The sequence below is a fragment of the Astatotilapia calliptera genome, chromosome 10 (genome assembly GCF_964374335.1).
Source record: "Astatotilapia calliptera chromosome 10, fAstCal68.1, whole genome shotgun sequence".
NCBI lineage: Eukaryota > Metazoa > Chordata > Actinopteri > Cichliformes > Cichlidae > Astatotilapia > Astatotilapia calliptera.
The window spans coordinates 1,456,756-1,475,714 of record NC_137431.1 but is presented as its reverse complement, the minus strand read 5'-3'; the positions used below and the strand labels follow the sequence as shown (position 1 = coordinate 1,475,714).

At 46.0% G+C, this 18,959-nt stretch overlaps 2 protein-coding genes and 1 long non-coding RNA gene across 7 annotated transcripts in view; 1 reads left to right on the top strand and 2 right to left on the bottom strand.

Annotated features, from left to right (window-relative positions):
* The first annotated feature begins 544 nt into the window (after positions 1-544).
* Positions 545-15,544, top strand: p2rx1 (purinergic receptor P2X, ligand-gated ion channel, 1). 4 transcript variants are annotated; one of them, XM_026182297.2, is made up of 14 exons: positions 574-912; positions 5,940-6,084; positions 7,921-7,992; positions 8,327-8,384; positions 9,434-9,521; positions 9,620-9,700; positions 10,094-10,235; positions 10,339-10,469; positions 11,109-11,199; positions 11,282-11,347; positions 12,415-12,510; positions 12,791-12,880; positions 15,018-15,062; positions 15,158-15,544. In XM_026182297.2, exons 1-14 carry the CDS (start codon positions 776-778, stop codon positions 15,161-15,163), a joined length of 1,248 nt encoding a protein of 415 aa, XP_026038082.2. In that variant the 5' UTR covers positions 574-775; the 3' UTR covers positions 15,164-15,544. The 4 variants fall into 4 exon arrangements, with proteins under 4 accessions (XP_026038083.2, XP_080163080.1, XP_026038082.2 ...); XM_026182295.2 differs by having other exon boundaries at positions 575-912; positions 8,327-8,396; XM_026182298.2 differs by lacking the exon at positions 12,791-12,880 and having other exon boundaries at positions 545-912; positions 8,327-8,396.
* LOC113030659 (uncharacterized) lies at positions 6,552-8,343 on the bottom strand. Its single transcript, XR_013911627.1, has 3 exons — positions 7,727-8,343; positions 7,222-7,365; positions 6,552-6,644 (listed from the first exon to the last, which is right to left on the bottom strand). It is a non-coding gene; the product is annotated as an uncharacterized LOC113030659 (long non-coding RNA).
* A 50-nt stretch (positions 15,545-15,594) lies between the features above and the next one.
* The window catches only part of camkk1a (calcium/calmodulin-dependent protein kinase kinase 1, alpha a), a 53,339-nt gene continuing 49,974 nt past the window's right edge, over positions 15,595-18,959 (bottom strand). For both annotated transcript variants that reach the window (XM_026182292.2, XM_026182294.2), the window contains one exon: positions 15,595-18,680. In XM_026182292.2, coding sequence (XP_026038077.2) covers positions 18,608-18,680 — 73 coding nt within the window. In that variant the 3' untranslated portion in view covers positions 15,595-18,607. The remainder of the gene's footprint in view (positions 18,681-18,959) is intronic.

Genomic DNA, 18,959 nt, shown 5'->3' with positions numbered 1-18,959 from the left:
TGCTCACAAGTGGAAGCAACATTTTTCAAAGCCTCACAGTTTCATGAGGCCATTTGGACTTCCTTTTGTGAAGATTAGAAAATGCAAAGCAGCCGTCGGCATGAGAATGGAAAGAAGGGGCCTGAATTATTGAGCTGGATGAGAAAATCAAAGTGTTTGGCGGCGTGCGCCCACACATGGTGTTGATAAAAGTTAAGAAGGCTTACTGCCTGACAAACGGTGAGACGAGAGTGGGCAAACATGCAGAACTGTGGAAGATGCACCGTGTTTATGCTTAGCTTCTGTGGCTTCTATCTCTGTGTAGCACGCAGGAAGAGAGTGTCAGCGTGGCTGATAAGGTTTGATTGCTCAAAGAGAGGAGGGCATCCGGTGCTTGTGTGTGGCAACTGTTAAGTTATTGAAACTTGCAGACCAAGTTAACAGTAAATTTCGACAGATGTCTCTGTGCTTATTATGTCTCCTGAGAAAAGCCAGGAGATGCATGGAAACGGTCAAGTTACGCAAAAAGGCAACAGGCTGATAACAGAGCGACCGAGTGCAGAGAGAGAGAGAGGAGGAGGAGGAGAGACGGAGAGCAAGAGAGAGAGAGAGAGGAGGAAGGGAGGAGGAAGTCTTTAGACTTTAGGACTTCACATGAAGAGTATAAGAGATTATTCATGAGAGGAGGCAGAGGACACAAGTGAAGAACAAAGGAAAAAAGAATTTCTTGGGAGTTTTTATATGCAAGTGAGGAGAAACAGAGACCCTCTTCCCTGCGGGTCAGCCGTGAGAGAAGATGAAGAACCAAATCACCAGCGCCCTCTCCGACTTCTTCTTTGAGTATGAGACTCCCCGCCAGGTGCTGGTGAGGAACAGGAGGGTGGGAGTGGTGTGCCGGCTCATCCAGCTGGGGGTTCTGGTTTACATCATCGGGTAAGACCTGCACACCTTTTTCTCTTTTTGTTTTTAGCTGTAAGGAAATGGTGAGAAAGGGTTTGCATCACTTTGTGTAGTTCATCTTGTCTGGAACTTCCCTCCCGAGTGACCCAGAGTTCACTTTGTGTGGATAGAGTGGGGGGAAAGTGAAAGGAAGATGTTGGGCTTGTGCAGGGATACATACCGTCACTGCAGTTATTGTTGACACAGCAAACAGGCACAAATGACAGTTGTAAGAATCACTATGATTGACTGTGAAAAGAATGTGTGAACATGGCACAACAGAGCCGAGCTCCTGCCCATTTCATGTTTGGACAAAACCCCTGCAGCATACTTGTTTGTCTACTCAGCCTCTCACCACCCACCCACCCACCCTAACCTGATTAGACATGCCGGAGCTATTCGCTGGAAATTCATCCTGAAAAAGGGAGAACCTGTTTCCTTTACTTATCTCACTTCATCTCACGGTTACTTGCTTATGCAGCTGTGTGACTCTAACGTTTCCCTTCATGCACCTCCAAACAGCCGAACCTGAGGAGCTGCGTGTGATAAATATGCCCGGGCATATGCTCAAACAGATAACAATCAACTGCTGCCCAGTTCACTGCCAAACAGAGCACAGACGCATTATCATCTGCTGCTGCTGGTGACCAAAAATGGAAAAGCAGTAGACAAGTTTAACATCGTGTCTTGTTTAAAGTCGGGTTTTTATAAGTGAGGGATGTGATTTTAAACGGCTGATTCAGATCTGAATCATCAAGATCAGAAAAAGTTCATGGCACACACACACACACACACACACACACACACACACCTGCCTCCTGCAGCCACATTAAAGCGGCGTGGTGATGTGCATGAGGGAGATGCAATTATAAAGCCGTCTCCTCTCTTCAGACTTGAAGCGGACGGGTCAGGGCAGAAGTCCGCCCGTCTCTCTCTCGGATGCTGAAGCAGGGATTCAGTGAATCGAGACTCACAGCAGAGGCAGCCTGAGCAAACAGCCTTCAACAGCTCAGGGGACAAACAGAATCGAAGGCAGGCAACAGACTACAGACATGGATGCTGAGACAGAGGCGCTCCCATAGAGGACATTCTGCTGGGTAATTAACTGGGAAGCATCTATCAAATGAAACAGGAAAAAACAGACGAACATACTCAAACTTCACATGTAATAAACACTTGAGTGGCCTTCATAAATCCCTCACAGTTCAGGTTGTTTGAGAGGCCCCTGGGGTAGACCCAGGACATGCTGGAGAGATTACATCTCTGGTGTGTTGGGAATGCTTTGGTGTCCTCCTGGATGAGTTGGAGGAGGAGGTGGGAGAGGGGTGTTTGGGCTGGTGCCCTGCGACCTGGACTCAAATAAGCAGTAGAAGGGGATAAAGAACAGCCCCAGAAAACCACACTCTCTTTTTGTAACTTTTATGCTAAAAAAAAATCCCAATCCTCTGTTTATGTTTTTGGCTTTAACTTGAAGGTTGATTCAGCCTACTCCTTTTCAAACAAATAATGGAATGATATTTTGTAATGATTGTGAAGGCACATGTTTGAAATGTTTGAAATAAAAATGAACTGAACTGAACTGATTTATTTTTCTTTTCATTCTGTCTTTAAATAAAAACTAATCTCAGCAGCACAGTATGGTGGGAAACTCTCCCCAACATCAAAGAGCCTCCTCCCAGCCGCTCGCAGATACGCATCTCTCTTACGCTGCTGTTTTGGAAGATGCTTCCATTATTTCCACGCTCATCGCTTTCTTTATTCCTTTAATTTGCCCTGTTTTTTCTCCCGTTTCTCCGCATTTTTTCACCAGCTCCCTCCAACCTATATAATTCGATTTGCCATGCTGATAGACGTTGCTGCTTTTGTGCTTACGACTTCACTCTGCAGTTTGAAAGATGCTTCTTCTCGTTCGCTGCTCTGAGGAGCTTTCATTGCAGACGAATGAAGATATGCTGCACCACACGCTGTCCTGTGGGCTTCCTGCCAGGGGCTAATTGCTTTTTCACAGCCTGTATGAAATAGCTCTACACATGCGTCACAGTGTGTGTGTACACACTGTATCAGCTCAGTGCACACCAGCTGTTGCCTTTACCTCGTGGCTACAAACGCACACACAGACACGCAAGCAGAGGAAGTAAATGAGTTTAAGGTGATGCACCCCAAGTGTAAAGCTGCTTTTTGCTGAACTGGAATCCTTTCATGTGAGCAAAGTTTCAGCTTCACCGTGACAAACCCAGCACTCAGTTTCTGTGAGGACTCAATGTTTTTAACAATGACTTTACAAAGTGAAAGTGCCTGCAGCGAGATGTGGGCCGTGGATCTTGTAGCTTTTTTGTATTGTCGCAGCCAGTGGAAAGACCGGACCATCATTCACAAACTTAGAGCTAATACAACATCACAAAAATGTAACTACAGTGGGGCAAAAAAGTATTTAGTCAGCCACCGATTGTGCAAGTTCCCCCACCTAAAATGATGACAGAGGTCAGTAATTTGCACCAGAGGTACACTTCAACTGTGAGAGACAGAATGTGAAAAAAAAATCCATGAATCCACATGGTAGGATTTGTAAAGAATTTATTGGTAAATCAGGGTGGAAAATAAGTATTTGGTCAATAACAAAAATACAACTCAATACTTTGTAACATAACCTTTGTTGGCAATAACAGAGGTCAGACGTTTACTATAGGTCTTTACCAGGTTTGCACACACAGTAGCTGGTATTTTGGCCCATTCCTCCATGCAGATCTTCTCGAGAGCAGTGATGTTTTGGGGCTGTCGCCGAGCAACACGGACTTTCAACTCCCGCCACAGATTTTCTATGGGGTTGAGGTCTGGAGACTGGCTAGGCCACTCCAGGACTTTCAAATGCTTCTTACGGAGCCACTCCTTTGTTGCCCGGGCGGTGTGTTTTGGATCATTGTCATGTTGGAAGACCCAGCCTCGTTTCATCTTCAAAGTTCTCACTGATGGAAGGAGGTTTTGGCTCAAAATCTCACGATACATGGCCCCATTCATTCTGTCCTTAACACGGATCAGTCGTCCTGTCCCCTTGGCAGAAAAACAGCCCCATAGCATGATGTTTCCACCCCCATGCTTCACAGTAGGTATGGTGTTCTTGGGATGCAACTCGGTATTCTTCGTCCTCCAAACACGACGAGTTGAGTTTATAGCAAAAAGTTCTACTTTGGTTTCATCTGACCACATGACATTCTCCCAATCCTCTGCTGTATCATCCATGTGCTCTCTGGCAAACTTCAGACGGGCCTGGACATGCACTGGCTTCAGCAGCGGAACACGTCTGGCACTGCGGGATTTGATTCCCTGCCGTTGTAGTGTGTTACTGATGGTGACCTTTGTTACTTTGGTCCCAGCTCTCTGCAGGTCATTCACCAGGTCCCCCCGTGTGGTTCTGGGATCTTTGCTCACCGTTCTCATGATCATTTTGACCCCACGGGATGAGATCTTGCGTGGAGCCCCAGATCGAGGGAGATTATCAGTGGTCTTGTATGTCTTCCATTTTCTGATGATTGCTCCCACAGTTGATTTTTTCACACCAAGCTGCTTGCCTATTGTAGATTCACTCTTCCCAGTCTGGTGCAGGTCTACAATACTTTTCCTGGTGTCCTTCGAAAGCTCTTTGGTCTTGGCCATGGCGGAGTTTGGAGTCTGACTGTTTGAGGCTGTGGACAGGTGTCTTTTATACAGATGATGAGTTCAAACAGGTGCCATTCATACAGGTAACGAGTGGGGGACAGAAAAGCTTCTTACAGAAGACGTTACAGGTCTGTGAGAGCCAGAGATTTTCCTTGTTTGAGGTGACCAAATACTTATTTTCCACCCTGATTTACCAATAAATTCTTTACAAATCCTACCATGTGGATTCATGGATTTTTTTTTCACATTCTGTCTCTCACAGTTGAAGTGTACCTCTGGTGCAAATTACTGACCTCTGTCATCATTTTAAGTGGGGGAACTTGCACAATCGGTGGCTGACTAAATACTTTTTTGCCCCGCTGTATGTGTTAATGTGCTGATGCTGTGAAAGACGTTTTTAACCCCGTCGAGCACGAACCATGAAAAATTCTAACTTTTTAAAAACTGTAGTGTTTTTCAAACCTTCTGACAAATTTAAAACAAAAGAAATAAAATAGCAGTTTGCATATACGGCAGCCATACGGGTACCGAAGGGGAAATGTGTCTTTGGTGGGAAGACTCGGAGATCTTAAAGGAGTCCCTGCTGACAACAGGTCTGGGGACCGGACTCATCTATAGTACTATACAGCTGGGATGCAGTCCATCTCACTCCAGCTGTGAAGGACATGATAATGTCATATTCCCTATTTGAGAGTCAGGTTTAACAAACAGATGAAATAACTTTTAACTAGTTGTTACTGACGTGTTTGCAGATCCACACAAAAGCTGACCTTTGAATGTGACACAGACTCTGGAGAAATCCTGTCACCACTGATCAGGACCCTGATAATGGTAAATGGTCTGTATTTGTAAAGCGCTTTACTGGTCCCTGAGGACCCCAAAGCGCTTTACATATCCAGTCATCCACACATTCACACACTGGTGATGGCAGCTACATTGTAGCCACAGCCACCCTGGGGCGCACTGACAGAGGCGAGGCTGCTGAACACTGGCAACGGTGTCTTGCCCAAGGACACAACGACCGAGACTGTCCGAGCTGGGGCTCGAACCGGCAACCTTCCGATTACAAGGCGAACTCCCAACTCTTGAGCCCCGATCGCCCCTATTAATGCTCAGCACGAACACTTTTACCTTTGCTTTCTTTCAGCAGCTGCTGTGATAGTTTGGAGCTGAGATGCAGTACGTCTGCTGTGTCTTTGCGGTGCTGAATGGACAAGAACACGAGCCAGTGCGTTGCATGACTACAGGCACGTTTGTCCTGGTAGTTGTGCTGATGGCTGTGTGCAGTGCCGGTGTCGTCCTTGTGCAAGCCCTTGCTTTGGGGTGAAGTGGGATTTTGAACAGAATGCTCTCTGTTTCGTGCACAGGTGGGTTTTCATCTATGAGAAAGGTTACCAGTCCACAGACACGGCCGTCAGCTCCGTCTTCACCAAAATGAAAGGAGTGGGCTACACCAACAACAGCGGGGGAGAGAGGGTCTGGGACGTGGCTGATTATGTCTTCCCTTCACAGGTCAGTGACCTTTCGTGCCCCCAGTAACATTTGATATGTCGTCGTCTCGTGACTCCTAAGTGGTCGGTAATTTGTTTGGCACCTGATGTAAGTCGGTCACCAGAGGCAGATTTGATGAAATCAACTGTCAGAGTGAGGAAACATCAGCTGAGCAGGACAACGTGTCACTGCTGTTTGCTAGAAAACTCAAGGCTGACAAAGAAGCAGAGGTTTGTAACGTTCACCTCTGTCGACGCGACTCTGCAGCTTTATTGCATGTGAGAGCAAAGCAGGGACACTGATCAAATAGATAACTTTGTTTGCCTCCAGTGTTGCTGTGTCCTGTTAACTGTGGGAAAGAAAAAAGAAGACACAATGTAGGCTGCCATGTTTGCTCTGAGGTGTGGGTGTGGGCTTTAATTCAGAGCAAGGCAAACAGGTGGTTTCAGTGTTACACAATGAAAAGATCACTTTTCTCCATCACGCACTTTGATCAAATGCACTTTATTGTCAGGTGGTCATTGTTTTAGTAATCGTCACGTGACCTCACTGTTATGTCGACGTTCGGTTCAAAGAGAGGCCTGAAAAAGGAAGAAAGAAAACATTGGCAGGAACAACATATGAATGCAATCGTTTAAGGCAAAGCACAAGAGGAAGGGTGTCAGCGATAACTGAAGCCCAGCATCAGGGCTGCACTAAAAACAGCTGATTGGATAACAAGATACAGGTGAAGCAAAAAGGACGGAGCCAGCAATCACGAAGGAGAAAAACCACACGAGCACACAAGACAAGTAGGTAACCTTGCAGGAAATACCAACAAGGAGTGACACTGAAAGGCTCCACAGACAAACCGAGAGACACAGGAAACACAGGAAGCCACCAGAGATGCAAAAGAGAAGAAAAACAACCTGGAATGTGTCAGTGTCACAATGAACTTATACAGAACATTTTAATTTAACTGTGATTTTGAGCAAAAGTAAAGAGAGTTTTACCCCCTCCTACTGCCTAATGATATGGCATTTGACCTGCCAAAAGTTCAACTCGCAGTATAATAAAGATGCTTACAGTTCTCTATTGGCTTAGATCACAAACTGGAAACACAGAGGAACCAGGACATTCGCTACACAACACACAAATTGCGTGACAGCTCTCACATACGTGTGTGCTCAGGGTGACTGCAGACGCTCGGGGGGTCGAACCTTTGCTGCTCGAGTCTGCGTGTCAAAGCATCCGTGGGTACGATGCTGAAACCCACGTCACCTCCAGGAGGGTCGGTGCTGGACCGAAGGTGAATGAGGCGCACTGTAAAAAGTGTTAGAGTAGAAAGGTGTTATATACGAACCGGTCCAATCATATCGTTTATCACTGTACTGTAAATATGATCACGGCCTTGTAAATAGTCTCACAGTTGAGATTGCACTGCAAAAACTCAAAATCTTACCAAGTATATTTGTCTTATTTCTAGTCAAAATGATCTCATTACACTTAAAATAAGACACAATCAGCTACAGGGCAACATTTCAGTAAGCTAAAGGAACTTGTTTCAAGACAGTGAATCTTGAAACTAGAGAAAAACTAGAGATTTTTCACTTGTTCCACTGGCAGATTTTTTCACTTATTTTAAGCTAAAATATCTTGTATTAAGTGAAAAAATGATGGTGACCGTCGAACGCCGTGTTGACCCATCCATCCACCCCAACCTTCTTCCTGTGAGGGGATTTCTGTTGCTCTGCAACTATTTCAGCTCTTCTGCTCCAGTTCCTGTGAAATACAACGAGCCATGGCTCGCAGAAGTTTGCTTTAAGGTCTGTGCTCACTGCTTTTAAACACATTGCTTCTTCTCTTTTAAAACTTCAGGGAGACTCATCATTTGTAGTGATGACAAACTATATCATGACTGAGGGTCAGTCAATGGGAACCTGTCCAGAGGTAGGTGAAAAAGCACTGGTTCTCTCTCTCATTCCTCCCTCTTCCTGCTTCCTTCCTTTCCTCCTGCGCTTCCATATTTAGTAAAACGAGCGGAAATTGTATCTCATTCCAAGACTATTTCTGTAATTGGGTAATTGTCCGAAAGTTGTATAGCAGAAAAGGGCTCTTTTAAAGCCTAATGGCCCAAAGAGCAGTGTGTGTGGGATCCATACATGTAAGACTATAAAAACAAGACGTTTCTTTCACACTCCCAGGGTGTTTTCCTGTCTTCTTCTTCATGTCCTTCTTTTGTACTTGTGTACACAGACTGACCCCAGTGTCTTCTTTATAACAGCTCCCGGGCAAACACAACTGCAATACAGACGCCGACTGTGAAGGAGGGAGTTTCAAACGTACGGGAAACGGTAAATCCTGACAGGCTGAGAGTGTGACCTCAGCGGTCCTCACTGAGTCTGTTGCCAACTCACACCAGTCCAGATTTTGTGCTTCTTGTTATGTAATTTTGCTTCGCCGGAGCTGAGAAGCCTTCTGAAACTCACTGAAGCCATTTATTGAGCGCGGTCGGGGATGGTGTCAGGTGATGGAGCAGCAGTGTATTTGCAAAGTGGGCCGTAGCTGTGACAGGACAGGCTCACGCAACAGCATCTATATAAATACAGCAGATATGAGTCACGGCTGCTGAGGTAAACATTTACACAGAATTCATGAATTGCATTCGTCCGGTGCTGAGAAGAAGAAACAGATTCATCTCAACAAACCAGGCCTTAGCAACCAAACATTTGCTGTGTGTTTGTAGTACGGCTTGTTGTCCGCTAAAGTAAGCAGCTGAAACTCTGCCTTAAGCAAACAGACATACATGCATGTATATATAAGCACGCTCAACTGCATGCATGCCAGCTAATATAAACTGCAAGCACACAAAGACACAGCCACATGAGCTCTAATGTGTCCAAATGTGTGGCTGGTTCTAAGAACAGTTATATAAACTTATTGTCCTTCATCCGTCCCAGAGTTCAGTTCAGAGCCTTTCCACGTCGCCCTCAATCAGACCGAAGCTTTAGATCTGTCTGGCTCACACCAGTCACATGCAGGCGCTCAGCCTCCACGCTTAAAAACAAGTAAACGCGGGACTGTCCTGCAGCCAAACACAAAGGTCAGAGGGCCGAAGCCGAGTGGGCGCCTGCTGGAGACTGTCTGCAAGCTCATCACACGCACGATGAGAGACCGATAGCAGCGAAGCTGTACGCGCACAGGGAGGCGATAACATTGGGATTAAGGCTAAAAGAAAGAGCTGGTTCAGCGTTTGCTTTGCTTTTATACGCTGCTGTTGATGCTAATTCAAGATAAAAGTGGAGGCAAGAAAGTGTTTGAAACTGCTGCCCACGCTGCTGCCTGTTTCACTGTTGAGTAATCGACTCTAACTCTTTGTTTCTGTATCAAGGAGAAATGACCGGAGTCTGCGTGAACAGGACTAAGACCTGTGAAGTGCTGGCCTGGTGTCCAGTGGAGGACGACCGCGACGTACCAGAGTACGCAGACAAACTGAATTATTCACGATTGTGCGATTACACAATCATCTGTGGAAGCAAACATGCTCATTTGAAATCTGATCTTGTTTCCGTTTCAGTCCTCCGCTGTTGTTGTCTGCAGAGAACTACACTCTGTTCATCAAAAACTCCGTCACGTTCCCCGCATTCAGCGTCTCGAGGTGACGGAGACACATTTACCTCAGAAGATGTGATGAGTGTGATGAGTGTGTCCTGCTCTGGCATGACTATTGTAACTCTATAAAACAGTTGTGGCCAGAAATCTTCAGTCAGTGGCACAAATTTGTTTTTTATACTCTTCAGTTTTTACTGAGATATTTGTTCACGTTTCTATGATGTCATAAAAACAGTCACAATGATTTTATACATTTCAGTTTCTTCTGTAACCTTTGGCCAAATGAAACACAGCTTTGAAGCAAACAGAGCTACACAGTAAACTCTGTTCTTCTTTTAACTCTTATATCTTCAGCTTCTAAATCAAACCACAAGTCTAATCACTCATTTTGGTAAAAGTACAGAAAGTGTCAAATATTTCACTGTTTTTTCGTTTTCAGGAGCAACCTAGTGGAGGACGTCGACTCCAACTACATCAGCAGTTGCCTGTATCATCCACTCAGCGCTCCCCTGTGCCCTATATTCAAACTGGGAGACATTATTAAACTTTCTGGCTTAAACTTTCAAACAGTAGCTAAAGTAGTGAGTTTGAATTTCTGCTTCTTTCTGAAATTCCTGTCATGTTTCCGTGTTTTGCTTCTCTTCTTCTCCTGCTGTGATGAAGACGGCGTTTGTGTCCTGACAGGGAGGAGCCATCGGGATCGTGGTCGACTGGACGTGTAACTTTGACGTGCATGTAAAACACTGTAAACCAGAGTACACCTTTCATGGACTCTATGGAAGCAAAGAAGGCTCTTCAGTGGGCTACAATTTCAGGTGTGTGAAAAACACAGCTCAGCGAGAGATTTGTTCCTTTTTCTGTTAGTTTGTGTCCAGAAAACCTCTGAAGCGCATATATTATCATTTTAGCTTGCAGCACTTTTAAGGTCTCATGTTAATAATATTATTAATATTATATATTAATTAATAAGCTTTACACTTCCATTTGCTGAGCTCTCGCTAACTTCATGATCACGTGGACTCGCTCTTCTCATCTAACCTTTGAAACTGTTGACAACATCGCACATATTGGCTCAGTGTTTGAAACTACTGCAGTTCATTTCTGCTTCCTCGCGCACCACAGACACATGCATGCTCCTGCTCTGTTATTCATTGTTCACCTGCTGGCTGATGGAGAAATGTTGTTCTGTCACTGTTATTGTTCATTTTCCATGGAATCGGCTTCACTCGCTATTTGCTCCTAATGCTGCTTCAGCTCCGCTGAATCTGCCAAGTCGACTGGCTGAAGTTTCTGATGTTTGCTCAGTGAAACAGTGTTGACTTGTCTCAACTGCCTTTTCTTGTTGTTTCTTCACAGCTCGCTCAGTAAATACACGGATGATGACGTGTTTGTCAAATGCTTTTGAAACGTATTTCATATGCCTGCTAACATATTGTGGTTGTGTCTGTCTGCAGGTTTGCGAGGCATTATATGGAGGACAAAATTCAGAAAAGAACACTTCTGAAAGTGTTTGGCATCAGGTTTGACATCATCGTCCAGTCACTTGTGAGTAACACGTTTATCTTAAGTATGCTTTTGTCACTGGAAGAATAAACCAAAGGAGTTGATATGACTCTGCTCTTCACAGGCGCGGAAATTTGATATCATCCCTACCCTCACAGCCATCGGCTCTGGAGTGGGAATTTTTGGAGTGGTATGTTGAAAGCTGAAATATTTACTTACATATTCCACACGTCTGTGCAAAAGTCGGCCCTCGTGTTTGATACTCTTAGGAACCAGGCTCCGTTCTAAGTTTTAAAGTGGTTCTCCAGGTTTTCTGAAGGCCTCTTTGGACACTGACATATGAATGACTGAGGCACCTAACTCCAGGGACTGTGTCCAAACATACCGCGGTTAAATGTGGTGCAGGTTATGTCGTGGTGTTGGAGGTCGTGTCAAAACTGATGGAAAAAAACAAAAATCTGATTTTGATCCGCGGTGCAGCAAGAGTGGAAAGCTTCTGATTGGTGACAGCTTCAGCGTGACAATGATCCCATGATCCCAAACACAATGCAGCAAAGGCATACCTGGATACACAAACACACAATCAGTCAGATCTCAACATTACTGAAGCAGTGAACAGGACAAATAACAGCCAACATCCAAAGAAGAGCTTTGAACGTCCTTCAAAAAGTCTGGAGAACTGTTCCTGAAGAGAAATGACAACAAACGAGTTCAGGCTGTGTTGAAGAATAAAGACTTGTTTCAGTTAAACAAACTGTACGTTCGACCACATGTCCAATGTTCCTGGTGTTGCAGACAAAGCAGGCCTTTATATCTGCGTACTATTTTGTCTTCCTTGAACTCAGCTGCCACCAGTTTTCCCCTCAGGTGCCAGTGCACACCTGGTTCAGCAATCGGCCACCCAACACTGTAAAAGCCTAACAGTGGCTCCGTTAGTTTGGCTTGGCTGAGATCAGAGGTCGTTTGCACCTACTAGTGAGTAGCTAGTGTGTGAGGCTCCATAATGTGGTAGTTTACACATTTGTGTGGCAGGTGAGAGGTTGCTGGTTCCATTCTAGCCAGCGACACACAAACACGCAGCGCTACCTGCTGTGCTGATGAGGAGCTAAAAGTAGCTCCAGTGAGTGTCCAGAGTCTGCAGAGGTGTTCTCTTTGTAGGTAATGACAAAGATTTAAAATATTCGGTGGTTCGAGACTTTTGCACAGTGTTGTAATCCAACAGGAGATGACGCAGTTGTTTCTTTCTCCTCTTTTTAGGCGACTGTAGTGTGTGACTTGGTGCTGCTCTATTTGCTACCGAAAAGAGAATTTTACAAGAACATGAAATTCAAATACACGGACACACAAGTACAGGTAAGACCTTCAAAAATGAGTCTGTGCTCTCTTTGAACAGCAGAGGGCAGCAGAGAGGTGTTCAACCAATCAGAGAAAGTCATTGGAGCTTATTTTCCTTCACCACGTCCAGCCATACATTTCACACGGAAGCCGTAACCTTCACTTACCATCAGATTATTGCTGTGTTCATTCCCATAACGTGTGAGAGAGTCTGTGATTAGTACAGATTATCTGATGGAAGATGAAATCTGTGTCCGTCCCACCCAGACTGCTTTCCTCTTTCACTTCTGTTTTACAGCAGGACAGCGAGTCGGTTGGTGTAGACACGAACGTCTATTACACCCTCGAAGCAAATGCAAAACAGGCTCAAGGCAAAGACCGGTCCAAAGTGAGTAGGAGGCAGTCTGTGCAGTAGAGCAGGTTCTTTTATTTTAAGCCTAATCGCGCGGCAGATTTAAGACAGCTAAAAGCATCTACTCCCAGAAGCTGGAAGAACGGCTCCCAGCCAACGACCCTGCGTCAGTGTGGGGGGGCCTGCAGGAAATCACCAGCTACAGACGCCCCCACCCACTATTGAAGCACACAAAGACCTGGCCAACGAGTTAAACACTTTCTACTGCAGGTTTGAGACAGACAGACTCCCACGCCCCACCCTCCCCTCCCCAGGGACATTGCTTCAGACATTGACCCCCAACACACCTTCCACCTCTCCCCCCTTCACCCTCCCCCTCCCCAATCCAGTCTCAACGACCACCCCCACCCTCCCCAATCCAGACTCAACGACCACCACCGCCCTCCCCAATCCAGACTCAACGACCACCACCGCCCTCCCCAATCAACACTCAACGACCTCCACCACACCTCTCACCCCCCTTTCCTCCTCACTGAAACTCAGAATACACACTGAGGATGTGAGCCGACTATTCCAGAAACAGAAGCCCAGGAAAGCCCCCGGACCAGACGTTGTCTCACCCTCCTGCCTCAAAACCTGTGCTGAACAGCTGGCTCCCATCTTTACTCGCATCTTCAACAGATCCCTGGAGCTGTGTGAAGTTCCCTCCTGCTTCAAACGCTCCACCATCATCCCTGTTCCCAAGAAACCCACCATCACAGGACTGAATGACTACAGACCTGTCGCCTTGACGTCTGTGGTCATGAAATCCTTCGAACGACTGGTGTTAGCCCATCTGAAAGACATTACAGGCCACCAGCTGGACCCTCAACCGCCCGGGAACTTATGCCAGGGTCCCGTTTGTGGACTTTAGTTCGGCTTTTAACACCATTGTGCCTGAACTTCTCTCCTCCAAACTCTCCCAGCTCAGCGTGTCACCAGTTACCTGTCAGTGGATCACCAGCTTCCTGACAGACAGAAAGCAACAAGTGAGGCTGGGGGAGATCACCTCTGAAACCCGGTCCCTCAAGGATGTGTCCTCTCACCCCTACTGTTCTCCCTCTACACTAACGACTGCACCTCCAAGAACTCGGCTGTCAAACTCCTAAAGTTTGCAGATGACCCCACCGTCATCGGCCTCATTCAGGATGGTGATGAGTCTGCATACCGGCAGGAAGTTGAGCGGCTGGTACTCTGGTGCAGTCAGCACAATCTGGAGCTGAACACTCTTAAGACTGTAGAGATGACAGTGGACTTCAGGAGACATCCCTCAACTCTGCTCCCCCTCACCATATCAGACAGCCCTGTGTCGACTGTGAAGATCTTCAAGTTCCTGGGTACAACCATCTCCCAGGACCTGAAGTGGGAGACCAACATCAACTCCATCCTCAAAAAGACCCAGCAGAGGATGTACTTCCTGAGACAACTGTGGAAGTACAGTCTCCCACAGGAGCTGCTGATCCAGTTCTACACTGGTCATTGAGTCTGTCCTGTGCTCCTCCATCACAGTCTGGTATGGAGCAGCCACTAAACAGGACAGGAGCAGACTGCAGCGGACTGTACGGGCAGCAGAAAGGATCATCGGCGCCCCCCTGCCCTCCATCCAGGATCTGTACCTCTCAAGAACCAGGAAACGGGCAGAGAAAATCATCACAGACCCCTCACACCCTGGACACAGACTTTTTGATCTGCTGCCCTCTGGCAGACGGTACAGAAGCCTGCAGACCAGGACCACCCGACACAGGAACAGTTTCTTTCCCCTCGCCATCTCCCTCCTAAACAGTTGACCTGTCACACTGCTCCCACTGCCAGACTGCAGCTGCACCTTATGTACATTGTGTAGTATTCATTCCACCTCATTGATTTCTGTATTTCATGTATACAAGTTTAGATTCGTTATTTATAGTTGGTTTACACAGCTTGTGTATGTATGTGTATGCATGTGTAATGTATATATAGACACGTGTGTGTGTGTGTTTTTGTTTGTTTTACATTGCTGTGCTTGAGAGCCGCCATCTACCGGAACCAAATTCCCTGTATGTGTCTGCACATATACTTGGCCAATAAACACGATTCTGATTCTGATGAGCAGCAGCGTGGTTTGCACATGATCTGAATGTCTCCTGTCCCACAGGATCCTGATTCAGAGGCAGGCAGCACAGAGACTGATGTGTCTAAAGTAAGGCGTCGTCGTATCCTTCCAAAACAATCACTCCCACGAGTCTCACTTGTTTTAATGACTGATGTTTTATTCATTTGCTGTTTCTCGTGCAGAAGTGACCCGGGAGCAAACGAGCCAAAAGGCCACGCCTCTTTTGGAGGTGTGACGCACTGGAAGCCTGGATCCTTCAGACACTACCTGGACTAACAGAAAGGAGCACAGCGAGATGGAGTCACGTTATTCCCATCAGCAGCTTAGTCATCCTGAGGATCTGTGACGCTTGTATGTGGAGTCAGAGGCAGCCAAGCTCGGCGGTGTGTGTACTTTCTTGGGTGTTACTGTTTGCTTGTCTTCATGCTTTGGGTGTTGCCTCTGTCTGTAATTCTGTTACCTCAGTCGCCGTCGTTGTAAAAGAAACATGTAGGTGCGCTGCTGTCAGTGATCGTCCCTCGTGTGCACCTTGTGATCGGCTGTTGACTTAATAAAAACATGTACAGTAACATCAGCGCAGTTTCTTTTTGCTTTGGTCGAACAGAACCTGAGAAAAATGTTGAAATGATTCAGATTTCTTTATTTCTTCGAGTATGTGTACAAAAAGCATGCAAAAAATAGCGCATTTATATATATATCGGTACATATTTACATTTACATATGGATGTGCCATGCTTCCGTTTTAGTGGGTACAGTCAGAGAAAAGCACGAGACGACACGAGACGGCGGATGCCTTTGAGACAGGCACACGCGCATGCGCACAGACCAGGAGAGTCACATAGTCCCGGATTTCATATTATGTACAGACTCCACCATAGTCTCCGTCCTTTGGATCTAAATATGACCTGAAATCACAATAAAACGAGTCATGCCACACCCACTGACTTTTCTTCTGTGTCACTGCAGCAACAGCAGCAGGTCTGATCAATCCACGGGAGGGTCGCCTGGTTTATATATATATATACTCTAATTATGCAGGGTTTCAAAGGTCACGCACAGGTGATCTTTGATTCATGGCCATTTAAATCATTCAAGGGTTTTGAATGATGAAAAACATCTAAAAGGAAGGAAACCTCTGGTGGAGAAATAGACCCGTATGAACAAACTGACATATTTTGGGATTAATCTATGCTGGAGTTCAGGGTTTCCACCGTGAAATGGCCACAGAGGAAAATCCCACGGTTTAAATATTGTTGTTGTGATATTTAGTGATCAGTGAGAATGTCCTGAGCGCACACCTGCCCCCTCCGTACAGTTTCACAGTATTTCACTATTTTGCATGTTGTCAGCAGTGAGATTAGACAACAAGCACATACGGTGTTTCACAGGTGGACACACACAAACTGTACAGTGTTTAATGGCCGAAGTAGTGTTAAACGTACTCACAATAATGACGTTATACATACTTAAGTGGAAAAGTGCAAGAATTTGAACATAAACAAAAACACAGGTTAAAGGTCGAGAGCTGTAAAGACAACAATAAAGTACCTTTGACCCACAAACGTCCAGCACAACAACACCCAGAATAAAAACGCGAGAATCAGAAGGACGAGCGTTTAAACAGGTGACGTCAAACAGAAGACGTCATGTGACATTTTTGGTTGCCTTCATTAAAGGTGTGCAGCATTTAGAGCTGAACATCAAAACGTCAGGATGATGATAAAGTTTATGACTGACGTCACAGCAGTTGTGACGTCATGTCCCCCGGCTCAACAACACGGCCTGAAATCCCGTTTGCACGCCTCGAGCCTAAGCTAGCATCCTTCCCTGGAGGAAACGAGCTGCATCAACCAGCCAGAGGACAACGCTGCTCCGAGCGCTCCCCCAGCTCTCCCCCCACAGGGGTAACACACCAGGACACGTTGTTAAACCAAGCGCCTTTAAATGGACACGCCTCTCTTTCTTTTATCCACCACGCCCACATTTGTAGAGGGTTCACATGTGCACAGCTGATTCACTGGCCATCGTCAGCATCTACTGTTGGCACTTTGACAGGTTATCAAATGGAAAATCACGAGAACACAACTCCGTGTTCACGGACAGCCATGCTTTATATTTTGCTTCCTCCTCACTGTGTAAGCAGATGTCAACGTTTACAGGAAACAGTGATGTTGCGGTGGCCAGCGCGTGCATTATCTGTGTTCCCATTTATTATAATGAGAAGTTTGCGGCTGCACTGACACGTTGTGCCAACACAAACACACGGTCCTTTTCTAAAAGCTCACCAAAACTTCAAATTAACAAGAGCAACAACAAAATGAAAACATGAAGTCAAAAACACGACACCATCAGCTGCGGATGGACAAACACCAGCCCTGCTCCAGCACCTCCTCCGTCTGCTGCTCTTTGTCCAGAGTCCGCCTGAAGCTCTTCTGGATGAAATTTCTGCTCCTTCATGGCTTTATGTGGGAGCAGCCTGACGCCGCAGTGACAGCTCTGCATGGTCCACTAGACAGAGCTGAAGGGGAAACGATCACTAATGTATCTGATCCTTGATGATTGTCTCTGAAGCACAGTTTCCTTATTTTCCTCTTCTGTGAATGCGCTTCAACACAGGTGACAGACTGTTTAAAAAGAGAGCAGGTCAGTGTTTCCTGAGAGTAAAGGTGCATGCATCATTTCACATTAAAATGATTTGGGTACAGACGCTTCTCCTTAATATAATAACGAACAACATGATTCGATTTCTTCTACAAAGCACTCAGTGATTCATTTGTATGCAGATTATTTATGCTTTAAAATCAGCTCTGCATCCAAGAACTTCACAATATATTAATATTATAAATAACGTATAAATTGGAACAGTGCTTACATACAGAGTAACATCAGTTTTCCACTACATTCGTTCTCACCATCCAAAAACTTTTCCCATCCGATCGCAAACACATCCAACAGCAGAGCATCAAAGAAACAAGAACCACCAGACTGACACAGACGACGCATTAGGAGAAGCAGCGTGAAGGACAGACTAACACACAGCTCGCAGTCACCCTGCGATCACTGCCAGGCAGTCGATCGAGGTGTCTGAAGGCAGCGCAGGAAGCACCTGCTTCAGAATAAAGGTTGGCACAGATATGCTTAAAGGGTCTTCACAATAACACAGCAGATACCACAAGACACGTATGTACAACATTACAGTGACTGATGAAATGAAAGCCTCGTAGTTCACTTAGGAGACAGTGCAGTGTCCTTTACATGCTGAGGTCTGTTTCCTCCTGTCAGGTGGCTGCAGACGGGCTGAAGATGCGGTCTAAATATTCGCCATGCACAATGGGAAAAACTCGTCTGTCTTTGCCTGTAATACAGTTTCAGGCCAGCAAAATAAACCGGTGATGATCCACAGACGTGCTCGTGTTCCTCACATCGGCTGAGGATAAAACAGCTCCACAGCGCAGAAGCAAGCGTGTACGTCACATGACAAACTTCTCCCCAAAAAACAAAACAAAAAACCTCGAGTTTTTGTGTTTCAGGTGCAGAATGATACGTTTGCACTGTGTGACCACTTTGAGGTGTGAATGAAGGCGTAAGTGGATATAAAGAGGACGCTGCGCACGCAGGAGGGTCGCTGGGACTCAAGAGGAGGGCTCATCTTCATGCAGGTCCTCCAGCTCTCCTTCTCTGGGTCCATCGCCCGTGCTGGCCTTTCTAAAAAGAGACAAGAAAAACCACAAACACGGGTCACAGCTCTTATGATCATTCGAGGTTGGACAGCAGCAGAGAGGGAATTATCTAAATGCTGACACTACCAAGCCTGCTAATTAGAGAAGGTCTGGATGTTGTTGATGCATGATGAATATCAAAAACACACAGAAGGCTTTATGGACGTAGGATGGCTTTTAAATGACAGCAGCAGGGACACGACAGCAGGGGAAGGCTGCTCTGCCATCACATCTCGTGATGTGGACAAGCACAAGTTTAAGGATC